This window comes from Helicoverpa armigera, chromosome 8 (genome assembly GCF_030705265.1).
Source record: "Helicoverpa armigera isolate CAAS_96S chromosome 8, ASM3070526v1, whole genome shotgun sequence".
Taxonomy (NCBI): Eukaryota; Metazoa; Arthropoda; class Insecta; order Lepidoptera; family Noctuidae; genus Helicoverpa; species Helicoverpa armigera.
In genome coordinates, this window is record NC_087127.1 from 5,326,017 (window position 1) to 5,347,709 (window position 21,693).

At 40.9% G+C, this 21,693-nt stretch overlaps 1 protein-coding gene across 4 annotated transcripts; it reads right to left on the minus strand.

The window, feature by feature from the left end:
* Window positions 1–950: 950 nt before the first annotated feature.
* LOC110372874 (ATP-dependent translocase ABCB1) lies at window positions 951–21,436 on the minus strand. 4 transcript variants are annotated; one of them, XM_064035952.1, is made up of 23 exons: window positions 21,256–21,436; window positions 20,818–21,091; window positions 20,639–20,739; window positions 20,330–20,501; window positions 10,194–10,365; window positions 9,990–10,120; window positions 9,682–9,906; window positions 9,462–9,587; window positions 9,088–9,291; window positions 8,736–8,906; window positions 8,427–8,616; window positions 8,230–8,291; window positions 7,988–8,152; window positions 7,724–7,828; window positions 7,200–7,361; window positions 6,331–6,534; window positions 5,699–5,940; window positions 5,298–5,457; window positions 5,126–5,215; window positions 4,342–4,446; window positions 2,300–2,506; window positions 1,835–1,981; window positions 951–1,501 (listed from the first exon to the last, which is right to left on the minus strand). In XM_064035952.1, exons 2-23 carry the CDS (start codon window positions 21,064–21,066, stop codon window positions 1,310–1,312), a joined length of 3,582 nt encoding a protein of 1,193 aa, XP_063892022.1. In that variant the 5' UTR covers window positions 21,067–21,091; window positions 21,256–21,436; the 3' UTR covers window positions 951–1,309. The 4 variants fall into 4 exon arrangements, with proteins under 4 accessions (XP_063892022.1, XP_063892020.1, XP_063892021.1 ...); XM_064035950.1 differs by having other exon boundaries at window positions 20,818–21,096; XM_064035951.1 differs by having other exon boundaries at window positions 20,818–21,096; window positions 21,233–21,436.
* Between the last annotated feature and the right edge of the window lie 257 nt (window positions 21,437–21,693).

Genomic DNA, 21,693 nt, shown 5'->3' on the forward strand with positions numbered 1-21,693 from the left:
CAAGCATTTAATGCCTAGGGCACTAACTAAAATTTTTGTGAACAAATGTTTCAGTAAAAATGGGTCTTTTGGCTGCAATTGCTGTCAATGTCGTGGGAGGTGCCGTCATTTACGGTACCGGAGGTCTTCTGGCTCCCGTAGTGGCGCCGATGCTGGGCTTCGGCAGTGCTGGCATCGCGGCAGGGTCCACCGCCGCTGCCGCTCAGGCCTACTACGGCAATCTTGCTGCAGGCTCCATCATATCGCAGCTGACTGCCGCTGCTATGGTGGCACCTACACCGTGAGTACCATCTTTATATTTTCCATGTCTGTATTCTGATAGTAGATGACATATTATTTAATGCGAATATTAATCAAATGGTGAAAAAATTATATACATTTTCTCTTACGTTATATACATCCTACTGAAGCACTACTTTATCACATAACTACACATAATAGAAGAATATAAAAGAACGGCTCCCACGGACTCTACTTGTAGGTAATGCTTGGACTTGTACGTAGCCTCGACTGCCTTCTATTGATTTTGTTTTTATGTATATGTCACCGGAAAATAACAAAACTCGTACCTACCTAAGTTGATCAATTTTCTAGGTAGTTGATCAACTCTCGGGAAATAAAAACGGCAGTTGAAACGATAAAAACCTGACAAGCACAACATATTTAGATTTACAGCTCTAGTTTCGTGTTAAATATAAAGCCCTACAATGATCGTTTCCTTTGTTACAGATAATTTCGCATCATCGACATTGCATTTACAACAATGTGATTGTAGTGCAGAAATAAAATATTTGGAACAACACATTAGTTTTATTTATTATTTCATACTTTAGAATCCTGAACAATCGGGCTGTATGAGACTTCGGAAACACTTTATGGGGTTCCCTACTGTCATATATCATTTGTTTGAAAATCTTTGACGGTCAGTCAGTAGGTACCTACTAGTAATCAGAAGTCAAGTCAAAGTCTGAAAACCATATAACTGAGGGGTCAGGTAGGTGTTTAAAACCAGTTCTGTTTAGCTGTAAATACCCAGTTAAGGGCTTATTACCTACACTTGACTAAATTCAGTCGTCTAAATGATTCAGTCACTAAATTCAGACAAATGTAACCGCATTTAGGAAGGTAGACCCCAACATGATTGGGAAAAGGCTCGGAGGATGATTTAGGAAGGTAGACTATTTTTAGTTATTAAATTATTAAAATAAAATATAGATACTTACTCATTGATATTAATATAGGTTCCTAACCCGTAAATATCCCGTGATTCGATAAGGTATAACAAAACACAGCATTTGGACATAACGATTTATATGGCGTGAGCGTGTAGATCATAATATAAGCCCTTAGCTTCGAGCAGTTGGTGGTGGGTCCCGGCCTCCGCGACCCGTCCCTTGGCGATCACACAGATGAGGTCGGCGTCGCGGACCGTGCTCAGCCGGTGCGCGATGGTCACGCATGTGCGACCCGCTTTGGCGGCGTCTAGAGCCTCTTGCACTACCTATCAATTACACAAAGAAAGATGAAAAGTTACTACATAATTGACCTCATAAGCCTACACGAGCTGACGAGACAAATTCACTACTTTTAATGAACTGTCAAAACCGGTTACTTTCTATACAATTTGTATGAAAATGTGAAATATGACGTCACAGATTTTTCACATCAAGCTGTGTTCTTATTTTCCTTAAAACAACGATAAAACAATTACCTATATATTTTTTCCATCAAAACGATAAATGAAAGTGTCATTATTTTAAGATGCTTTTCCAAATGAATATGATAAAGTATTTTATTTTGAAACTAGTCAGATACCCAATTGTACGATAATAACCTTCTCGCTTTCAGTATCCAAAGCACTAGTGGCCTCGTCTAGGAGCAGAATCTTGGGATGCCGTATCAGAGCCCGCGCTATTGCCACTCTCTGCTTCTGTCCACCAGACAACTGCATGCCTTTTGCGCCTATGTTCGTTTCATACCCCTGGTAAATTAAACTTAATTAAGAACTAGCTTTTGGAAGGTTTGAAGAAGGTATTGGTTTTAAGGTCTTTCCAAGTCGCTAATGACAGCTAAATTAGCATTTTTGCAATTTATGCCCTTAAAACAGCTCTCAAAATAAGATTTATACATTAGCATTTTATTAGCAGTTTGTTCAGTTTCAGTAAGATTTATCATCTCTATGCCACCATAGGATATACAGGGATAGATACATAGTTACGTATGTAATATTGTCCGGACAGGCACGTATTTTGTTTAAACATGAAACACGTAAAAATATATGGACGTAAGTAAATATTACCTGCGGTAATGACACAATGAAGTTATGTATGTTAGCTTGCTTAGCTGCTTGCACGATCTCTTCGTGCGTAGGCCCACGTTCATAGTCTCCATACGCGATGTTCTCCGCAATGCTGTAGTCGAAGAGTACAGGCTCCTGTGACACCAGGCCGAAGCCCGAACGAGCCTCCGAGAGCAACAGCCCCGGCAGAGGTAACCCGTCTAAGCACTGGTCCGGATGCAGATAAAAAGAAAAAAATATCAAAAATATTAGCAAGCTATAAAAAGGTAGGTTATTTATTCAAAGTAGGCTGAAAATCAGCACGTATAAATTCAATTTTTCTATGTATTTTTGCAATCGATCTCAGTGGCGTGCACTTGGAGAGGCCTATGTCCAGCAGTGGACTACGATAGGCTGATGATGATGATGATGTATTTTTAACCCCCGACGCAAAAACGACGGGGTGTTATAAGTTTGACGTGTGTGTGTGTGTGTGTGTGTGTGTGTGTGTGTGTGTATGTGGCATCGTAGCTCCCAAACGGATGATCCGATTGTAATGCGGTTTTTTTTGATTAAAAGGTATGTCAGTCGGGAGTGTTCTTAGCTATGTTTGGTGGAAATCGGTTCAGGTCTTCAAGGTCATCAGCTCGTTTGCTAGATGTGATAGGAATGTTACCCGCTCAGTTTACTTGCAAGTATATGTGGGATCTAAAATTTGAAACACTAATGTCTTTCGGAACCACTGAGCTGGTCTGCTGTTAGGGCACGAAGGTAGGAGACGTAACCCTGAACTGCCTTTTAGTTAACCCATCGAGTTTGGGCTCGTTGAATTTGTCTTGACGAGTTCTCTTCATGTTTCTGATTGACGATAACCTGATGCTGCGACGCAAAAACGACGGGGTGTTATAAGTTTGACGTGTCTGTGTGTGTGTGTGTGTGTGTATGTGGCATCGTAGCTCCCAAACGGATGATCCGATTGTAATGCGGTTTTTTTTGTTTAAAAGGTATGTCAGTCGGGAGTGTTCTTAGCTATGTTTGGTGGAAATCGGTTCAGGTCTTCAAGGTCATCAGCTCGTTTGCTAGATGTGATAGGAATGTTACCCGCTCAGTTTACTTGCAAGTATATGTGGGATCTAAAATTTGAAACACTAATGTCTTTCGGAACCACTGAGCTGGTCTGCTGTTAGAGCACGAAGGTAGGAGACGTAACCCTGAACTGCCTTTTAGTTAACCCATCGAGTTTGGGCTCGTTGAATTTGTCTTGACGAGTTCTCTTCATGTTTCTGATTGACGATAACCTGATGCTGGAAATGGGATGTGGCGGATGAAACCCTGGAATGCCGGAATGAAACGGATAAACCGATTTATATTTTTGCTGAAAATCTAGAATGTCCAAAGGTTAATCTTTATTGTTTCTCAATCTGTGCAATTCTCCCAAAGCCAGTTTGTCATGAGGATTGTTAAACAGCTTCCTTTGGCCGAGATTGCATATAGCGACCCCATCTTAAGATAAATTAAATGAAAGAAGGAAAAATTAAGGAGCTCCTTTAAAAAGCATGAAATAAAATTAAATTATAAATTTAAAAAAACCCCCGACCCAAAAAAGTACACAATTAAACCCTATAAAAAGCAAAAAATAACTTTTAACACTACGTAAACTAAATGTTGACGTGTCGGGGGACCGCTTTTTACCTTCATAAATACTTACATAAATCAAATGATACCTACCTAATTACAACATTCGTTTAAAAAAAAAAACACGTAGGTATCTAAATAATGAATTAGAGCGGTCCCCCGACACGACAACATTTAGTTTACGTAGTGTTAAAAGTTATTTTTTGCTTTTTATAGGGTTTAATTGTGTACTTTTTTGTTGCTGGAAGAGGATGGTGGAGCAAACACTCTAGCAACACAATTCTGTCAGTATGGTTTGAAGGTTCGGTTCTTTACAAAATTAAATGCTCTGCTAAACTATCGAATTGCTCTACCATACCCAGTCTGTCATCTAGCAGCAACTGTTCTTAAATTTAGATAACTAGGCGAACACAGCATCAATCACTAACCACTTCTCCGGCGTCAGGATCGTAGTATCTCTGCAGAAGTTGTATGACTGTGCTCTTGCCGCAGCCGCTGTGCCCGACCAACGCTATCGTTTTGCCTCTCTCAACCTATGGATCAGATCTATTGATGATTGAAAATCAAATCTATACATATAATAAAATGATAGGATAGTCAAAACTGTACTTTGAATATTTTTTTAAATGAATACTTGGGGGGTGATCCATAATCGATTTTGAACCCAAATATGTAGTTTTTAGAATTTTTGTCTGTATGTCTGTTTGTCTGTATGTTTGTCCCGGATAAACTCAAAAAGTACTGCATGGATTTAAATCAAATTTTGCATGACTATTACCTGGGAGCCGGTTCAACACATAGGCTATATATTATCACGCTATCACCTACGAGGGATGAGCAATGAACGATTAAATGCACGAGAATGCAGACGAAGTCGCGGGCAACAGCTAGTACGATATATGACTTATTGCCTGAAAAGGATTTTCGCAAGATTTACTTTTCTGAATCGACGAACAAAAATAAAAGTTATTCAAGTATTATTTTTCTCGGATCGGCTGTAACCCTCAATGCCTAACAGGTTTCGTATGGGAATGTTTGAGAGTGTTTGTCTCATTTTTAATAAATATATAAACTCTTTTGCAAAAAAAGCGGGCACCTATGCGAAATCTTAGTTTTAAGGACTTTACGTGTATTTTAAAGGGTTTTAATGATTGTAGTGTTTCTAGCATCAAAAGGGCATACCCTGATCCTTCGATAAGTACGTATTCATACCTTCAAGTCCAACCCTCGTAACACTTGCACTCCCGGCCTGCTGGGGTATCGAAACTGCACATCGTGTAAGCTCGCCTCACCCTTCGGCCTCTAAGAATATTATGCGATAGAAAATCAATAATATATCAAATATAAAATATGCAAGACCAGCTGGTAATACGAAGAAACTTACAAATGGGGTGATGACAGGTGTAGCCGGATCACATATCTGTGGCTTCGTTTCAAGCAGTGCTACGATTCGGGAAGCTGCACTCACGCCCTTCTGGAACTCGGGAGCGAACGTGAACGCGTTCTGCGCTTGACCTGACGCCATTTGCAAAGACTGTGTAGTCCTGGTAACATCGTGAGTATTTTGTGTGGGTCTAACAAAATAATCTCTATAAACTTATCCTTGATATAAGTATACCTTGAGCTGAACAATATAAGGTATTTACATTGCGAATTATATCATTACATTCCTACTTACAAAGAGTCAATTTTCATGGTTAACTTTCAAGTTCTACAGATACATCGTACTCAAAAGACTACTAAGTACCCACCTCATTTCTAAATCTACAATCTTATATCACTCACACTAGAATATTTTCGTAAGGAACACCCTCAGCAACAATGAGACTTCCACCGTATGTCAGTGCTGTGGCATTGATGAAGTTGAAAATGGAACGCGAGAGGCCGTTGACGAGTCCTCGACAGTGCGCGGCCTTCTTGGCGTCTTTAAGTGCAGGCGCCAGTTGACGCACGTACTCCCGAACGAATAGACGTTCCTGGCCAAGGCACACTACCGTGCGAATGTTACTCACCGCCTCTATGGCCACCTAGAGAACATCGGTATTTGTTCAACATGTTGGCATAGACGAGAGTGTCGACAAAGCAGTTCGTGTTACGATGCTGAGCATGACCTGAATTTGTAACTATAGTTTCTGTCCTCAGGGGTAATACCCTAAGTAGTTAAAGCAACTCTGTCGATTTCTTATTGCCTAAGCCAGCCTAGAGCAAGAAGAGGCTGTCGCATCGCAAGGCTCTTTCGAAAGGTGTGGCACTGACACAGGTATAAACAGGTTATTGCCCCGAATACTTTGTGTGCGTACAAGGCAAGGAGCAAGGATTTTATATTTTATACAGTGGGTATGGCCTGCTCCTAAACAACCTCGACCATCATCATCAGCAGAAAACTGATCTGATTTAGTTAAACATAAGTTAGGTACCTTAGTGCTATTCTCTAAAGACTTGGCGTTTCCAAAAGACTCCTGGCTTACGGCCTTGACCTGCTGGTACACTACGAAAGCGATGAGCGGCAGAAAGCACAGCGCGACCAGTCCTACACGGTACTCGAAGAGCATGGCCAATACCAGCGCCAGCCCTATGGCCCCGAAGCCTTGCAGACATATGCCTATCCGCTGGCCAGACGCCTGAAAACGATACGTATACGTACGTTACTGTGATGCCATCAAAATAATGATCGAGTCTGTTCAGACTTCTAGGTCATCTCCTCATTTCTTTTTTATTTTCCTGCCATGACGGGTTTCGCTTTTGTTTTTTTTTTCACTTCGGTGTGTCTAAATATTGGAATCGCCCGCGGTTCATCACGCGATCAAAACCGATTAAAAAACTATGAAAAACCCTTGCTAGAAGTGCTGACCGTTAGTGCCTGTATCACCTTGACTCGTGGAAAGACATTACTGAAGCAAGGGCGGAGGACGTGTCCCGCTGGCCGGCCGGCATCGAGTGCCCCGTCGTTGGCAGATTCTTTCCCATCCACTTCTCTGTTTCCCAGGTAAGTTTGTCTTTTCCAATCATATTGAGAGTCACGGGGTTTCAACGGGGACTTCAACGGAGATTGCAGTAACGCCAGAACTTCTCCAGCGAGTACTGTCCAGAGTCATTATCGACTCTTTTCTAGCCCCATGGTTGTATAGTCCCAATCTCTTCTCAAACAAAGCTAGTACAATCCTTGCCTGTGTTACACTTAGGTTAAAACACAACTTTGTTCATGAATTTGATTTGCCGTAGCAACTCTTAATGATGAACAATTTGTATGGTTGTTAATTAGTTGATAGGACTAGCGCCTACTTACACCTTGCACATAAGCAGCTTCAGCCGACAGTTTCGCGCACAACGCGCCGGTGGAGTTTCTCCTCTCATCGTAGAACGCCACGTGCTGTCGCAGAAGGTGCTCGAACATTCGAGAACGAAGCCTCTCGGTCATGTGCGCGCCCGCCACCCCAAATGATACAGCCTAAAGAAATAATCATGCAGTAGTTTAGAATTGTGATTATACGTATGGGGGCTATTTTTGCTAACCACCATAACATATGTAGGTAGGTACCTTCAGTAGCACCTAATAATAGAGTAATTAACTAAACATTTGCATGTGTGAAAGTAATTCTCGACCGAGGTTAAACTTGCACAAAATTACATGTGTAAATAACACTTATCGTTTTAACTGATTTAATAAGGGATAAAAATAAAAAGCCATAGGTAAGTATATGCATTTTGTACACAAAAATAGTTTGCTTAAATCCAATAAGTAGGTATTTTGATCAGTACCAAAACCTAAAAACCTCAGTTCACAGGAAAAGCATGTAAAATCTAACTCACTTCGATCAAATTGGACGTGCCCATCACAAGTCCGATACATATGCACATAAGAGATACTTTCTTCACTTTTTCCATTAACTTATTAGGGTCGGGGTCCGACATAGACTGAAAGAAATGCACTAGAATTAGAATTTAGCTAAACGAGGACACCTAACGCACATAACACATACTCACGAAATGACGTTGGCAATGACTGTCTTATGATTAATAGAACTCCTAAACTAGGGGGTGAAGCTGGGTAAATTAATTAAAAATGTCACGCACACCGAACAAATCGCCGAAAACAACGATGAAAAGCGGCATAGAGAACCCGATGACGATAGAGCAGACTGTCCCCACCGCCAGCCACCTCCATTCCTGCGACTTCATGGCTATCAACCGCCAGAACGACATACGAGACCTTTTCACTTCTTCGTCTTCTTCCACTAGCTTAAACACATTGGAAAGAAGTCATAAAATAATTTACGTTGACCAGCTAGTCTGTTCTATGCTTGAGACGAACTTACTGTCGAAGCTTCAGCACCTTCATTATCTGACGCGCTAGATTCCGATCTAACCAGCGTATGATCTGCAACATATATTTTTTTATTGCAAGATACGAACGAGGTAAGAAATTTTTTTAATTTATTTAGGTCCTGATAATATTAAACGTCTCAGCAAAAATAGTCTAGATAGAAGAAGACAATGCTTTCAGAATCCTGACCTTCTGTAGCGACGACATGTTCAGGCTCCTGTAGATTCACCATTTCGTAGTAGTGCCCCTTGTTGGCCATCAGGTCTTCATGCGTCCCTGACTCCACGACCTGGCCATCGTCCATCACGTATATAAGGCCAACATGTCGAATGGTGGACAGTCGATGAGCCACTATGACCGTCGTACGTCCTTCCGCAGCCTAGTAAGCACATTCGTATTGAATAGTTATTTAGCAACAAACACTGGAAATACTCTCAAGGGAATCAAACTCAGAGGATTCCCATTGGCCTGGAGATATGGTAATAAAATTAAGCAAACCTTATCAAGTGCTAATTGCACTTTAGCTTCGGAAGCAGTATCCAGGGCGCTAGTTGCCTCGTCCAACAGAAGAACTCGAGGATTTCGTATTAAAGCGCGGGCTATTGCTATCCGTTGCTTCTGACCGCCGGACAACGACGCTCCACGTTCGCCTACCAGCGTATCATAGCCCTGAGAATATTTCCTATCTAATTTAGATCAAGATTGGCATGTCGAACTTCACATTTATAAGCCACTCCATCTCTTATTTTCAGAGATATTTTAAACAAATACGTTATGTCTTATTTCTGCTCAAAATTATGTAAAGCTTACAATGAGTTAAATGGGATTCTCGAGTAAACATCTTTAATACCTTGGGCAGTTTGGTGATGAAGACATGAGCGTTAGCCTCCTTAGCAGCCTCCTTTATATCTGCGTCGGTAGCGTCCTCGCGGCCGAACCGTATGTTCTCCCGCACCGTGTTGTTGAACAGCACCGGCTCCTGGCGCACCAGTCCGATCTGTGCCCGCAGCCATTGTACCGACAGGTCACGCACGTCTATATTGTCCACACACACCTAGTTTGTAGGAACGCTTCCAATTTGAAATAAGAATGTATTTACCATCAATGAAAGTAGTACTCACTAGGTAGCTACAGTTAAATGCTGCTATGAAATCAATCGCAACGGTTAATTGGCAATCGACCACTGTAGATAAATTATCGTAATTAAACTATGCAAATACTTACACTGCCACTAATGACATCGTAATAGCGGGAAATAAGTTGTATGATTGTAGATTTCCCGCAACCAGAGTGTCCAACGAGAGCGACGGATTGTCCGCGTTGCACGGTCAGACTTACACCTTTTAATATCTATAACGATGACAAATAACTAACAGATTTATAAAAAAAAACATTATCCTCTCATAATACAGAAGATTTGAGTAAAACTAATTTAACTACTAACAGGCACATCAGGTCTAGACGGATAGTGGAACACCACGTTCTTTAATTCGATAGTTCCTACAGGCGCAAAGGGCTTCAAGCCACGGTCCAACAGTGGATTAATTGTTGGCTCATTTTGCAAAAGATGAAATATCTGAGCTCCAGCCCCTCGGGCCAGACCAAACGAACGTACTAGAGATCCCACCATGCCAAGATTTCCAAGGGCTGTCATTACACCGAAAAACACCTGGAAAAAATAAGAACAAACATTGTAAGTACATAATAACAATTAAAACAAATATGGTTGTTTAAGACAATTGTCTCACTTACTGAAAACATAACATCAGCATTGTAGTTTTCCGGATCGTTTATCATGAGATAAATTCCGAAGTAAAATGACAAAGCATACGAGCAAAATATGCAGAAGAACAGAAAACCCATCGAGAGGCCTGTGAAAAATTCTGTAACACCAAAATGTCGTTAACACCTAATTCCACAATATATAGGAAATCTTGTATGTTCTTCCAGCAGTACCTTTCTTGATATGAATCTTCTTAGCAGCCGCCAGTGGTATTTTATACCGCTCCAATTCTTTCTGCTGACCATTGAAAGAGTATACTGTTCGAATGGAGCTCAGTACTTCCTGTGCAATTGCACTAGCTCGACCTGTCTCAAGCGCTTCTTGCTTGTAGAGACGATCTGCTATCTGAGTTATATAGTATTTTTATTTTTATTAATAGATATTTATAGGAATAGAGAGGAAAGGAATTGGATATAGGTAAACATGTTTCAACAAACCTTTAAATCTTTACTTAATTGCTTTATCCAAACTAATATTATAAATGCGAAAGTAACTCTGTCTGTCTGTCTGTCTGTCTGTCTTTTCTTCACGCCTAAACTACTGAACCGATTTGTGTGAAATTTGGTACAGACATAGTTTGAAACTTGAGAAAGGACATAGGATAGTTTTTATTACAAAAAAAAAAATAAAAAAAAAAATATTCCGGATATATAGCGCCATCTATTGGTCAAATCAAAAATCTGCTGGTAGTCACTATTCCACGCGAACGAAGTTGCGGGCAAAAGCTAGTGAATTTATATAACAAAGTAATAAAATAAAAAAATAAATAAAATATTTATTTATTAGCGAAAAATTACAAATAGGTAGGCACAAAAAATAAATAAAAATAATATGCAGTGTTCGTTACAATGCACACGGGTACAATATTATTGTTGTATTTTGCAAAATCTGTACAGGTATATTAACCCTGCCTCTTAAACTAGGGTGACCTGTATCTTAAGAGACAGTGTTCGGCTACGGGATAAACTTAAACTTAAAAAAGATTTATACACTACAACAAAAAATTGGGCAAGGGAAGTGCGTATGTCGATCTGACTTAACACCTATCAATGATATCGTTTTATTTTACCTATTTGTAATTCGTGTAATAGAGGAAGGGGTGAAGGAGTGAATTTAACTTTTTGAGAGGTATTGTGTGTGTGAGGGTGTGTGTGTGTGTGTGTGTGTGTGTGTGTGAGGGTGAGTGTGTGTGTGTGTAGGCGCGCGTTTGCTTAGTTGTTGTTGTTTGTATTACTTGATATACGTGAGTAAAGACTCCGTAAAAGAATAGTCCTTCTGGAGAAGCCACTCAGTTACCTTAGTTTTAAGTATGTGTGAGTTTAAATCAAGTAGGTTTAGTTCTTTATGAATTTTTGCGTAGATATGTGTGCTTAATGCGTAATGTTGGTGGGTAGCAAATGAGGTTTTATGCTGAGTACGTGGTGTGCGTTCGCGCAGCGGAATGTTGTTCAATTTAAAGATTTTAATTATGCAGATAATTAGTGTATGACGTCCTATAATTGTGTACGGTAAATAAAAATTTGTGTATGCAGCCATTGTGGAGAAATTCACCAAAAACAGATTCCGCTGGGCGAACGTTGGCGAACGTTGTCCTGGCGGAACTTTAATCCATAGACTTTAGAAGAAAAGAGATGTGTCCAAAAATTAGTGTGTATTTGTGTATAATTGATTATGTATGAATGAAATCAGTGCATGCATTAACTTCGGAGAAATTCAAGTTTCCGCTACGCGAACGTTTGGCCATTAGCTAGTTTTCATATAAAGCGCTTACATAGAGAGCTGTAGATTTTTACATACGTTGTTTTGAATTTGTTTATATTTGTTTAAAAAACAGATTTAGAAAAAGTCGTAGGGTTTAAAAGATAAAAATATAAACGTAAAATACACTTATTAGGTCTTAGTTCTTAAAGTATGCAGTTTGGAGTCTAGATTTTCACGTTTACACAAACCTTGTAAGTGTCTCCAACATGTTGCCAAGTATCAATGATGTTCCGTTAGTAATTAAAAAGTTATAGGATATTTTATCATGATATATGATGAATAGATCACTGTTTACAAAGCAGTCGAATATCACGACGTTCTAAAGGAATTGCATGGTAAAATGTATGCCAATAATTAGTTTAATCATTCAACTATTCACTTGCAAAATTTCATGTCATTAAATTCAGTAATTAAAGAAAGACAATTATAATACTGACGGAGCATCGAAAACCTACATAATCCGACCAAGTTCGGATAGCTACAAAAAAGCGGCCGTGCCATATGTCTAAGAAACGTTCTTAACTTGGAAGGTTTGTATTTATTAATATGGCACAGTTGCGTACACAAGCGTTAGGAAAAAAATAAACAATGCTTCTTGAATGAAAAATATTTTTTTAATAATAATGCCACTATCTACGATAAAAATAAATCTTCAATTAAAAAGTACTTCTCTATTTAAATATCCGTGTACAAAAATATTTTTACTATCGTTACTTACATAAATTACTTAACTAGGTGATTAAAAATAACTTTAATAAACGTTACGTATTTTAACTAAAATGTCGTAGATAGTGGCGTTATTATTAAAAAAAATATTTTTCATTCAAGAAATGCAATTGTTTTATTTTTTCCTAACGCTTGTGTACGCAACTGTACCATATTAATAATTATACTAACCTTCCAAGTTAAGAACGTTTCTTAGACATATGGCACGGCCGCTTTTTTGTAGCTATCCGAACTTGGTCGGATTATGTAGGGTTTCGATGCTCCGTCAGTATTATAATTGTCTTTCTTTAATTACTGAATTTAATGACATGAAATTTTGCAAGTGAATAGTTGAATGATTAAACTAATTATTGGCATACATTTTACCATGCAATTCCTTTAGAACGTCGTGATATTCGACTGCTTTGTAAACAGTGATCTATTCATCATATATCATGATAAAATATCCTATAACTTTTTAATTACTAACGGAACATCATTGATACTTGGCAACATGTTGGAGACACTTACAAGGTTTGTGTAAACGTGAAAATCGAGACTCCAAACTGCATACTTTAAGAACTTAGACCTAATAAGTGTATTTTACGTTTATATTTTTATCTTTTAAACCCTACGACTTTTTCTAAATCTGTTTTTTAAACAAATATAAACAAATTCAAAACAACGTATGTAAAAATCTACAGCTCTCTATGTAAGCGCTTTATATGAAAACTAGCTAATGGCCAAACGTTCGCGTAGCGGAAACTTGAATTTCTCCGAAGTTAATGCATGCACTGATTTCATTCATACATAATCAATTATACACAAATACACACTAATTTTGGACATCTCTTTCTTCTAAAGTCTATGGATTAAAAAAAGTTCCGCCAGGACAACGTTCGCCAACGTTCGCCCAGCGGAATCTGTTTTTGGTGAATTTCTCCACAATGGCTGCATACACAAATTTTTATTTACCGTACACAATTATAGGACGTCATACACTAATTATCTGCATAATTAAAATCTTTAAATTGAACAACATTCCGCTGCGCGAACGCACACGAGTACGTGGGAGAAGATTTATTCGCTTGGTTGGGTCGGATTTTGGCAAGGTAAGGTGCCTTCTTAGAGTTGACTTGAGCACAAAGAGCTGACGAACTGTAAGGACTTTGCAGTTTGAGTACAGTTCCTTTGTAGGGTATCTGTAGGGTTTTTTAGTCATAACTTTGAGTATAGCTCTTTGTGCTCTCTCCACTCGAAGAAATTTAGTTTTTGTTGCACCGCCCCATACGGTAATGCAATAGCCAATAACTGATTGGACTAGGGCAAAATATACCATTTTTAGTGTGCTAGGGCTTGCAGATTCCCGCAGAGCTTTTACTATGTGAATGAGTCTCATCGTTTTGGTAGTGAGAGTATCAATTTGTTTGTCCCATCTGAGTCGGTCATCTATCTGCACTCCCAGATATTTAACGCAGTCAGTTTTTGAGAGTGCAGGACAGAGACAGGGTGTTTGTTGGTACTGACATGTATGGGCAGTTATGGAAAAATTGTGTGATGGTGCAGTGTTTCTTCTGATAGAAAATGGGATGTAGACGGTTTTGTGGAGGTTCAGCGTTAGTAAATTAGAATTAAGCCATATCATTATTTCCGACATTGCTGCTTCAGCTTTGGTTTTAACGATATCCCAAGTAGATCCACAGACAACAATCGCGGTATCATCAGCATAGGCGTAGATTTTACAGTTAGAAAGGCTCATCCTGCAAAGATCATTTACGTAGATGAGAAACAGTGTAGGGCCCAATATGCTGCCTTGAGGGACACCGTAAGTCACAAGTTCTTCATTACTAAGGGATGTTTCAATTTTAACACATTGTGTGCGGTTGCGGAGGTAATCTTTGAAGATTTTGAGAGGTGTGCCACGTACACCGAGAAGTTCCAGCTTAGAGGTAAGTATGGGAACAGAAACTGTGTCAAATGCCTTAGAAAGATCTAAAAAGATACCCAGACATTTATTCTTTTTGTCTAAGTTCTCAGCTACCAATTGAGTGAGCTCTAGTACAGCATCCTCTGTTGACACCCCTGGCCGGAAGCCAAATTGATTATTAGAAATCAATCTGTGTTTCTCCAAGAAGCTCCTTAGACTTTTATTGAGAATCTTCTCAAGAATTTTGGATAATGCTGGCAGAACTGATATCGGTCTGTAGTTATTGACACAGTTCCTGTCCCCACTCTTATAGATTGGATGTATTATAGCCTTTTTAAGAGCATCTGGAAATACACCGGTCTGTAGGCAGCGGTTAAAGAGGTAAGTTAAAGGAGGAACCAGTACGTGGCGACAGTTTTTTAAAAGCAAGGACGATATCCCATCCCAACCAACGGCACAATCGTTTCGTAGTTGGAGAATAAGAGTCTCTATTTCGGCTTCGTCTACTTCCAGTATAGCAAGGGATTGGGCAGGGGAGTTCTGAACATTGTATCCTGGGATAGAGGGAAGATTTGTTGTAGGGATTGATGATGCATGATTACGGGTGATGTTTGCCGCCAAATTTTTACCCACATTACTAAAAAAGTGGCACACATCGTTTAAAGAACTTACGGGATTTTCTCGAATTTTTAACAGTTCAAGAGGACTACCTTTTATTTTGCGAGTATTGGTTATATCCTTTATTGTTTTCCATAATGCCTTAGGGTTGTTACTAGCTTTCTCAAGCTCGCTCGTTTCATAGGCTATTTTTAACTTCCTAAGTAAGTTATTGCAAAAGTTCCGATAGCGTGAGTACGTAATTTTAAGAATTAAATTGTCAGGAGACTTTTTCGATTTCATATGCATTTTGTCTCTATTTTTGATACATTTAAGTAGACCAGGAGTAATCCACGGTTTTATGGTTCTTTTTTTCCTTGGAATTTTAACTTGTTTTGTGTGTTTTGATATGACAGATCTTATAATATTTATAAATATGTTCATTGATTCATTTGCGTCATCGGTATGGTAAATTAAAGAGAGGTCTACTTTTTCTAACTCTAACATAATAGCCTGGTGATTTTGGTGAGTGATATAGTAGGATGTTCTCCGCACTGGGTTTGCATTTGTGATGCTAAGTAGAACAGGTTTGTGGTCTGTAACATATGAGTCTAGTAAAAGTGTGGTAGCTGGTAGGTTAGACTTTAGAAGTACATGGTCAATACAGTGTTCAAGCCGAGTAGGAAATAAGTGAGTTGGTAACAGTCCCATAGAGGCATTTAGACTAAGATAGTCAAAACAGCGATCATTTCTATTGTTAGGTATTATGTCAATGTTTAAGTCCCCAACGAGTACTATATTTGGGATGTGGGATAGGTGATCATATACGTTTGTCAAGCTGTTCATGAAATTGTCAAAGTGCTCTTTGGAATTTAGCGACGGAGCGCGATAGACAGCTACTACTGCAAACGTTTTATCTATTTGACATATGAGGCAATTTCCACCCTTAAAGCTCGGTTCCCACACAGTACTGTGTAGTCCTAGTTTTGTGTAGATGATAACACCGTCATTTTGGTTAGAGTTGGTGCCCGTCGAATGACTCACAAATCCGTCCAGCACTGGTAGGTTACTAACTTTCCTGAGCCAACACTCAGTCAGGACAACAATGTCATGGTTAATTTTTGTCAAATTTAATAGTACTTGTAGTTGGTTAAAGTTTTTGTTTACACTACGTATATTTGTATGTATTATATTTAAATTTTTTTCGGCTAACTCAATATAGTTTAAACAATCCTCTGGACTAGAGTTGTAAAGTGACCGTCACGTTATATGTGACCGATTAATCTGACCGAGCATATTGGACATTTATCCAATTTGACCGGTCACTTATTGTCATTTATTGTCAGCAACGTCAGAATCGTTTTTTTTGTATAAAAATAGAATTTATTAGAAATAAACGTTTTTTCTTTCTTTATTTTATAAAACTACGGAAGTTTTAGAATCATCGAAGCTAACCAAATGTCATTCATCGATCTTTAAGATAAGATTTCGCCCGGCGGGAGATGTCGTGCGGTGTTCCGCAGGGGACGGTTCTGGGCCGCTCTTGTGGAACATCGGCTACGACTGGGTGCTGCGCGCCGACCTCCCTAGCGGCGTCAGCGTGGTCTGCTACGCTGACGACACGTTGGTTCTGGCACAAGGGAGGTCGCACCAGGAGGCGGCCGAGATAATGACGCGCGGGGTTGCGACGATCATCGAGAGGATCTAGCTGCTGGGCCTGGAGGTGACCTTGCACAAATCCGAGGCCATGTGCTTTCATGGGCTTCGGAACGCGCCACCTTCAGGCTCCCAAGTCACGGTGGGGGGGGGGTTCACATCGGCGTCGAGAGGGCGATGAAGTACCTAGGACTCGTCCTCGACAGCCGGTGAAACTTCGTTGAGCATTTCCGACGTTTTGGCCCCAAACTGGAGAAGGCAGGTGCTGCCTTCAAACGGCTCCTGCTCAATCTGGGAGGCTCAAACGCCCCCTGCCGTAAACTCTAGGCGGGGTCATGCGGTCCATGGCCCTTTATGGGGCCCCGGTATGGGCACGTTCGGTACGGCCGCGTGCTGTACACTACCTGAACGTGCCCCAAAAGGTGATAGCCATTAGGCTAATCCGGGGGTACCGTGCGATCTCCTGCGAACCAGCTGGCCTACTTGCTGGACTGCCACCGTGGGATCTGGAGGCGAGAGTCTTCTTGCGCCTGTACGACTGGCGCGAGGAGACACTGCGCCGGGGGGAAACTCCGCTGCCGCGGCAAGTTGTCGCGCAGCGGGCGGAGCTCCGGCGCGATCTCATGGTGGCCTGGAGGGAGCGACTGTCACAACCCAGTGCAGGGCACGCCACCATCGTGGCGGTAAGTCCCCTCTTTGAGGAGTGGCTCGGGAGGAGTCATGGCGCCCTCACGTACCGCATGACGCAAGTCCTCACCGGACACGGTTGTTTCGGGAGGTACCTGTACCGAATCGGTCGTGAGGAGGCGCCCGGGTGTCACCACTGTGCGGACAGCCCCGAGGACACGGTGGACCACACAGTCCAGGTGTGCCCCGCATGGGAAGGGCACCGCTGGGTCCTCGTCGAGGCTTTAGGCGGCGGCGACCTCTCGCGTCCGGCCCTGATCCAGGCCATGGTCCGGGGCGAGAGGGAATGGGATGCCGTCGCTTCCTTCTGCGAAGCAATCATTCTCGAGAAGGAGGAGGCGGAACGCCAGAGAGTTCGCACCTCTCATCCCAGCCGCCGTGCTGGACCAGGTAGACACCACGGGCGCCGGGTGTCGCGAGATGACTCACCGTAGGTGTGGGTCTGTGGGCGGTGAGTTCCAGTGGCTCATCGTCCCTCTGTCTACTTAGACGACAGACCCGTGTCGACGGCGCGCGTTGCTCCACGCGCTCCTCAAAGAGATGTCAGCAACCCCAGAGGGGCCCAGTTGGGCCAAGGCCTGCCGGGGCTGCGGGTTGTTCGAAAGAGTTACCGCGGCTCTGGTACATAAAAGGCCTACGACGGAACACGACGATTTTTAGTCAGTAAGAGTCTGACACTCCCTCACCGCTGCTAATCCACAGCGGGAGGGGTCATTTGATGATTTTTAACGTCGATAAAAAAAAAAAAAGATTTCGCCGACACTCTATGATTAATGATTTGTCAGTATACATCAATAAAAATAAATACGTACTTGAGAGTCTATCTTTTTAAAAGGTTATCTATGCACTATGTTGGTTTAGAAAGGCAATTATAGGTATTATTTCACATTCATAATGTTTTTAATTTGCTTGAGATGAAAATAATAATTGTACCAAGTAAAAAATACTTATTTATTATATCTGACCAGTCTGACAATAAATGTCCAATGTGACCGGTCATTTAATAGTAATTGACGGTCACTTATCGTATGTGACCGTCAGTTTACAACACTACTCTGGACTGCAGATGAAAGAATTTCCTAGGCATATGTGGTCAAGATCATTGTGTATTTCATTTATGGTAGCCATTTAAATTTGTTATCTCAAGCAAGATAGTAGCATCAGAGTATGAATGATTGGTGAAAGTGAAGTTCTTGGAGTCTACATGAATGGTATATCGTATAATCTGTACTAGAATGGAGAGTGTGATGCGCGAGATAGATGTGTGTGATTGAGCTATGTTAAAAATAGTGTGTGTGAATAGGTGTGGGATTTTTTGTGGTGTTTGGTATGTTTGATTGACTAAAACGAGTGGATTTGTGCATTTGTTACAATAAGAAAAAAGAAAAAATATGATCAAATACATACTAAAAACAAAAACAAAAGATAATCACTTATTTAAATCTACGTAATCTTTAAGACATTTTTCTGAAGATATTAATATTTGCTTATCACCCTCTCGCTTACGTAGGAAGATATTGCCGTTTGAAATCCAGCAAAATTGGAATGCTCTTTCCTTACCAAACTCACGAGCTTGGTAAAATAGTTTTTTGGTGCTAGACGGGAGCTGCTCTGCAATGTAAACTGGCTGAGATGTACCTGGTAGTCCGATGATGGCGGTGTTAATTTTTTCTTCTTTTCCTTTATTTTTATTAAACAATCGTGCTGCAGATATGAGTGATTGCTTTGCCTGCACCGTTGTAAATTCTGCAATAATGGGGCGTGGAGTGCTCGAGTTTGTGGTGGACTTCCCTGGTAGGCGATATATATCGCGTATCCCTGATTCAGGAATGGGCACGCCTAGGACTTCACTGATCTTGCACACGGTTTTTTTAAGACTGGTACACGTTTCTGTAGGTCCCAGTGGAATGTTGCGGATTTCTATTCCAGATGACCGAGATCTTTGTTGTAGGTCAAGCAGCTTCTTTTCAAGGTTTCCTATGTAACACTGCTGTTCGTGGCGCTCTTTTCTAAGGTCCTCAACCTCCTTTTTCAGGTCCTCAAATTGTTTATTGAAAAAGGTCATAGACAGGACGATTTCTTCGTTTGTTTTACGAATTTTAGTATTTGTCTCCTGTAATAGGTTATTTTGAGCCTTGACTTCTCCTATATCCGATAATAGTTTAGTCATTAAGGCAGTATGTTCCGCTAATTTACTGGAGATATCGTAGTCTAATTCGTAATATTCACTATCTGGGCCTTGCGGCGAGTTTGCCTTGCGATAACGTTTGTTTCTGGCGGTGTTTACATATTCGTTCCCTGAAGATGCCGTGTTTACATCGGGCTCAGATTGGGTCTGAGTTTGGCTCAGGCTACTAGTTTGAGCTTTAGACGTCTTTGGTGGAGTGCGCTGTACACTTGCCATGTTTAGCAAAGAACAATAGTATAATGAGAGACGATGGTGTAACAACTTGATACAGTAGTAACTCACACGTTATTACTATCCACTAGCGTCCCATTAACAGGGCTCGGCGCGCGGAGTGTACTGATGCGGTGCTCGTAGCGATCCTTAGTAGGTCCGTAGCAGAGATCGTAGTGCCGCGGCTGTGACGTCAGCCGCACGTAGCGTACCGCTGTTTCGTAGCTCGCCGCTGCTTGCTCGGTGGCGCGTTGGTCAAGTGAGCGACACTGGTGTTACCCCCACGGAAATGCCGCCAGTTCGAATCCGACAAATCACACCGCACCTTGTGGAAGAAACCCACAGCCACAATTCACAAAAATGTCCGCGTCCTTTTCTAGGACCACCCACTGGGCGTAGCCGACAGGTAAGAACACTGTATGAGTGACAAGGAATTGGAATTTACTAATTACAGCCAATCACAGAATTTAGAGTAAAAATAGCTCAGGACGATCGACACACGTCCACTTAGTACAAGGTCCATCGGCCGAATGAAAGTATATAATTTCTACGACATTGAAAATATGTGAAGTACATACTCGTCCAGTCAAGCCGACCAGCGTAAACGTGATCGGCGTAGTGGTGAGGCACAAGAGAGCCAACTTCCACCCCTTGAGCATCGCCATGAGGATGCAACCTATGGCCGTTGTCACGCTGTACACGAATGCCGACAGCTTGTCGCCGATACCTTCCTCTAACTTTATTACATCCCTAGAACGACAACAAGCGCTAAGGGAAAGTTACGGGAAACATTTAAATCGATTTCAAATTAGGAGTACCTCAAACAAGATCTCGGTGCGCCAATTGATAAAAATCGTTTTGCCTGTCCTAGTAATAAGAGAACTTACTCTGCCATTTTTGATGCGAAGTCTCCAGTTTGATGACAGTCAAAATACGCAAAATCCTGATTTAAAGCTGCTTTTAAATATTCTTCTCTGATTTTGTACACCTGAAAAATATTGTCCTTACGTTCGTTACCATTGCTTTTAGAGAATAAACGGTGTTTTTTGGGGTTCTGTGGTATTACCTGATTTATAGCAGTAATGTTCATAAATGCAGATCCTAGATATGCACAAAAGAATAACAGGACGCCAATCAATGAGTACTTGACGCCAAAGTAATGCATGCTCAGTAGAAAGGCTTCGGCATCCTGAGTCCCAGCTTGCACCGCCTTGTCGTACGTAATCATGTTTTGAAACACGTTTGCCACTAGAGTTATGGCGTATGGCAGCGTAATTCCGGCCACAAACGACGCGATTATTGATGTGGCTATCATGAATTTATCAAGCTTTGATGAAAATCTGTACTGAAAATAAATTATCACCATGAGCGCAACAAAAAGTTGCCTGTGTTGCGACTCATTTTAGGGTGCCTACAAATAAGCCGCAAACTTAATTGCTAACAGCTATAAAATTAACGTAAGTATAAAAATAGTGTCTTACGGGAGAGAAAACTAGAACTATACCAATGTAAAATATGAAATTGAAGGCGCAGTCTCCTGCTGCTTACTGTTCTTTTCTCTGAAAACATGAAAAAGAACTGTAAGATGACCACAAACGACGAGACGACGGATGGCTAGTTTGTACACCTACCTATTACCCTATTACATGCGTCGTTTATCCCAAAAACCCAAAACCTAATTTATTAATGATTACTTTTCTCTATTTGTGCATCATTTACAACCCAAGTATACCCTACTTCTAGAATTAAATGTAGGTATAGGTAAGTAGAAACTTACCTCCTGCCGTCCTGGCTCTTTCTTTTCTTACTGGATCCACGGCCCATTTTTAACACGCTTACTATGAATAATTACAAGTTTTTTTTTACTTTCCAAATATATTTGTATTCATATGCCACCCATTCATATTTGTATTATTGAACCGATTTACTCGAATTCTATACC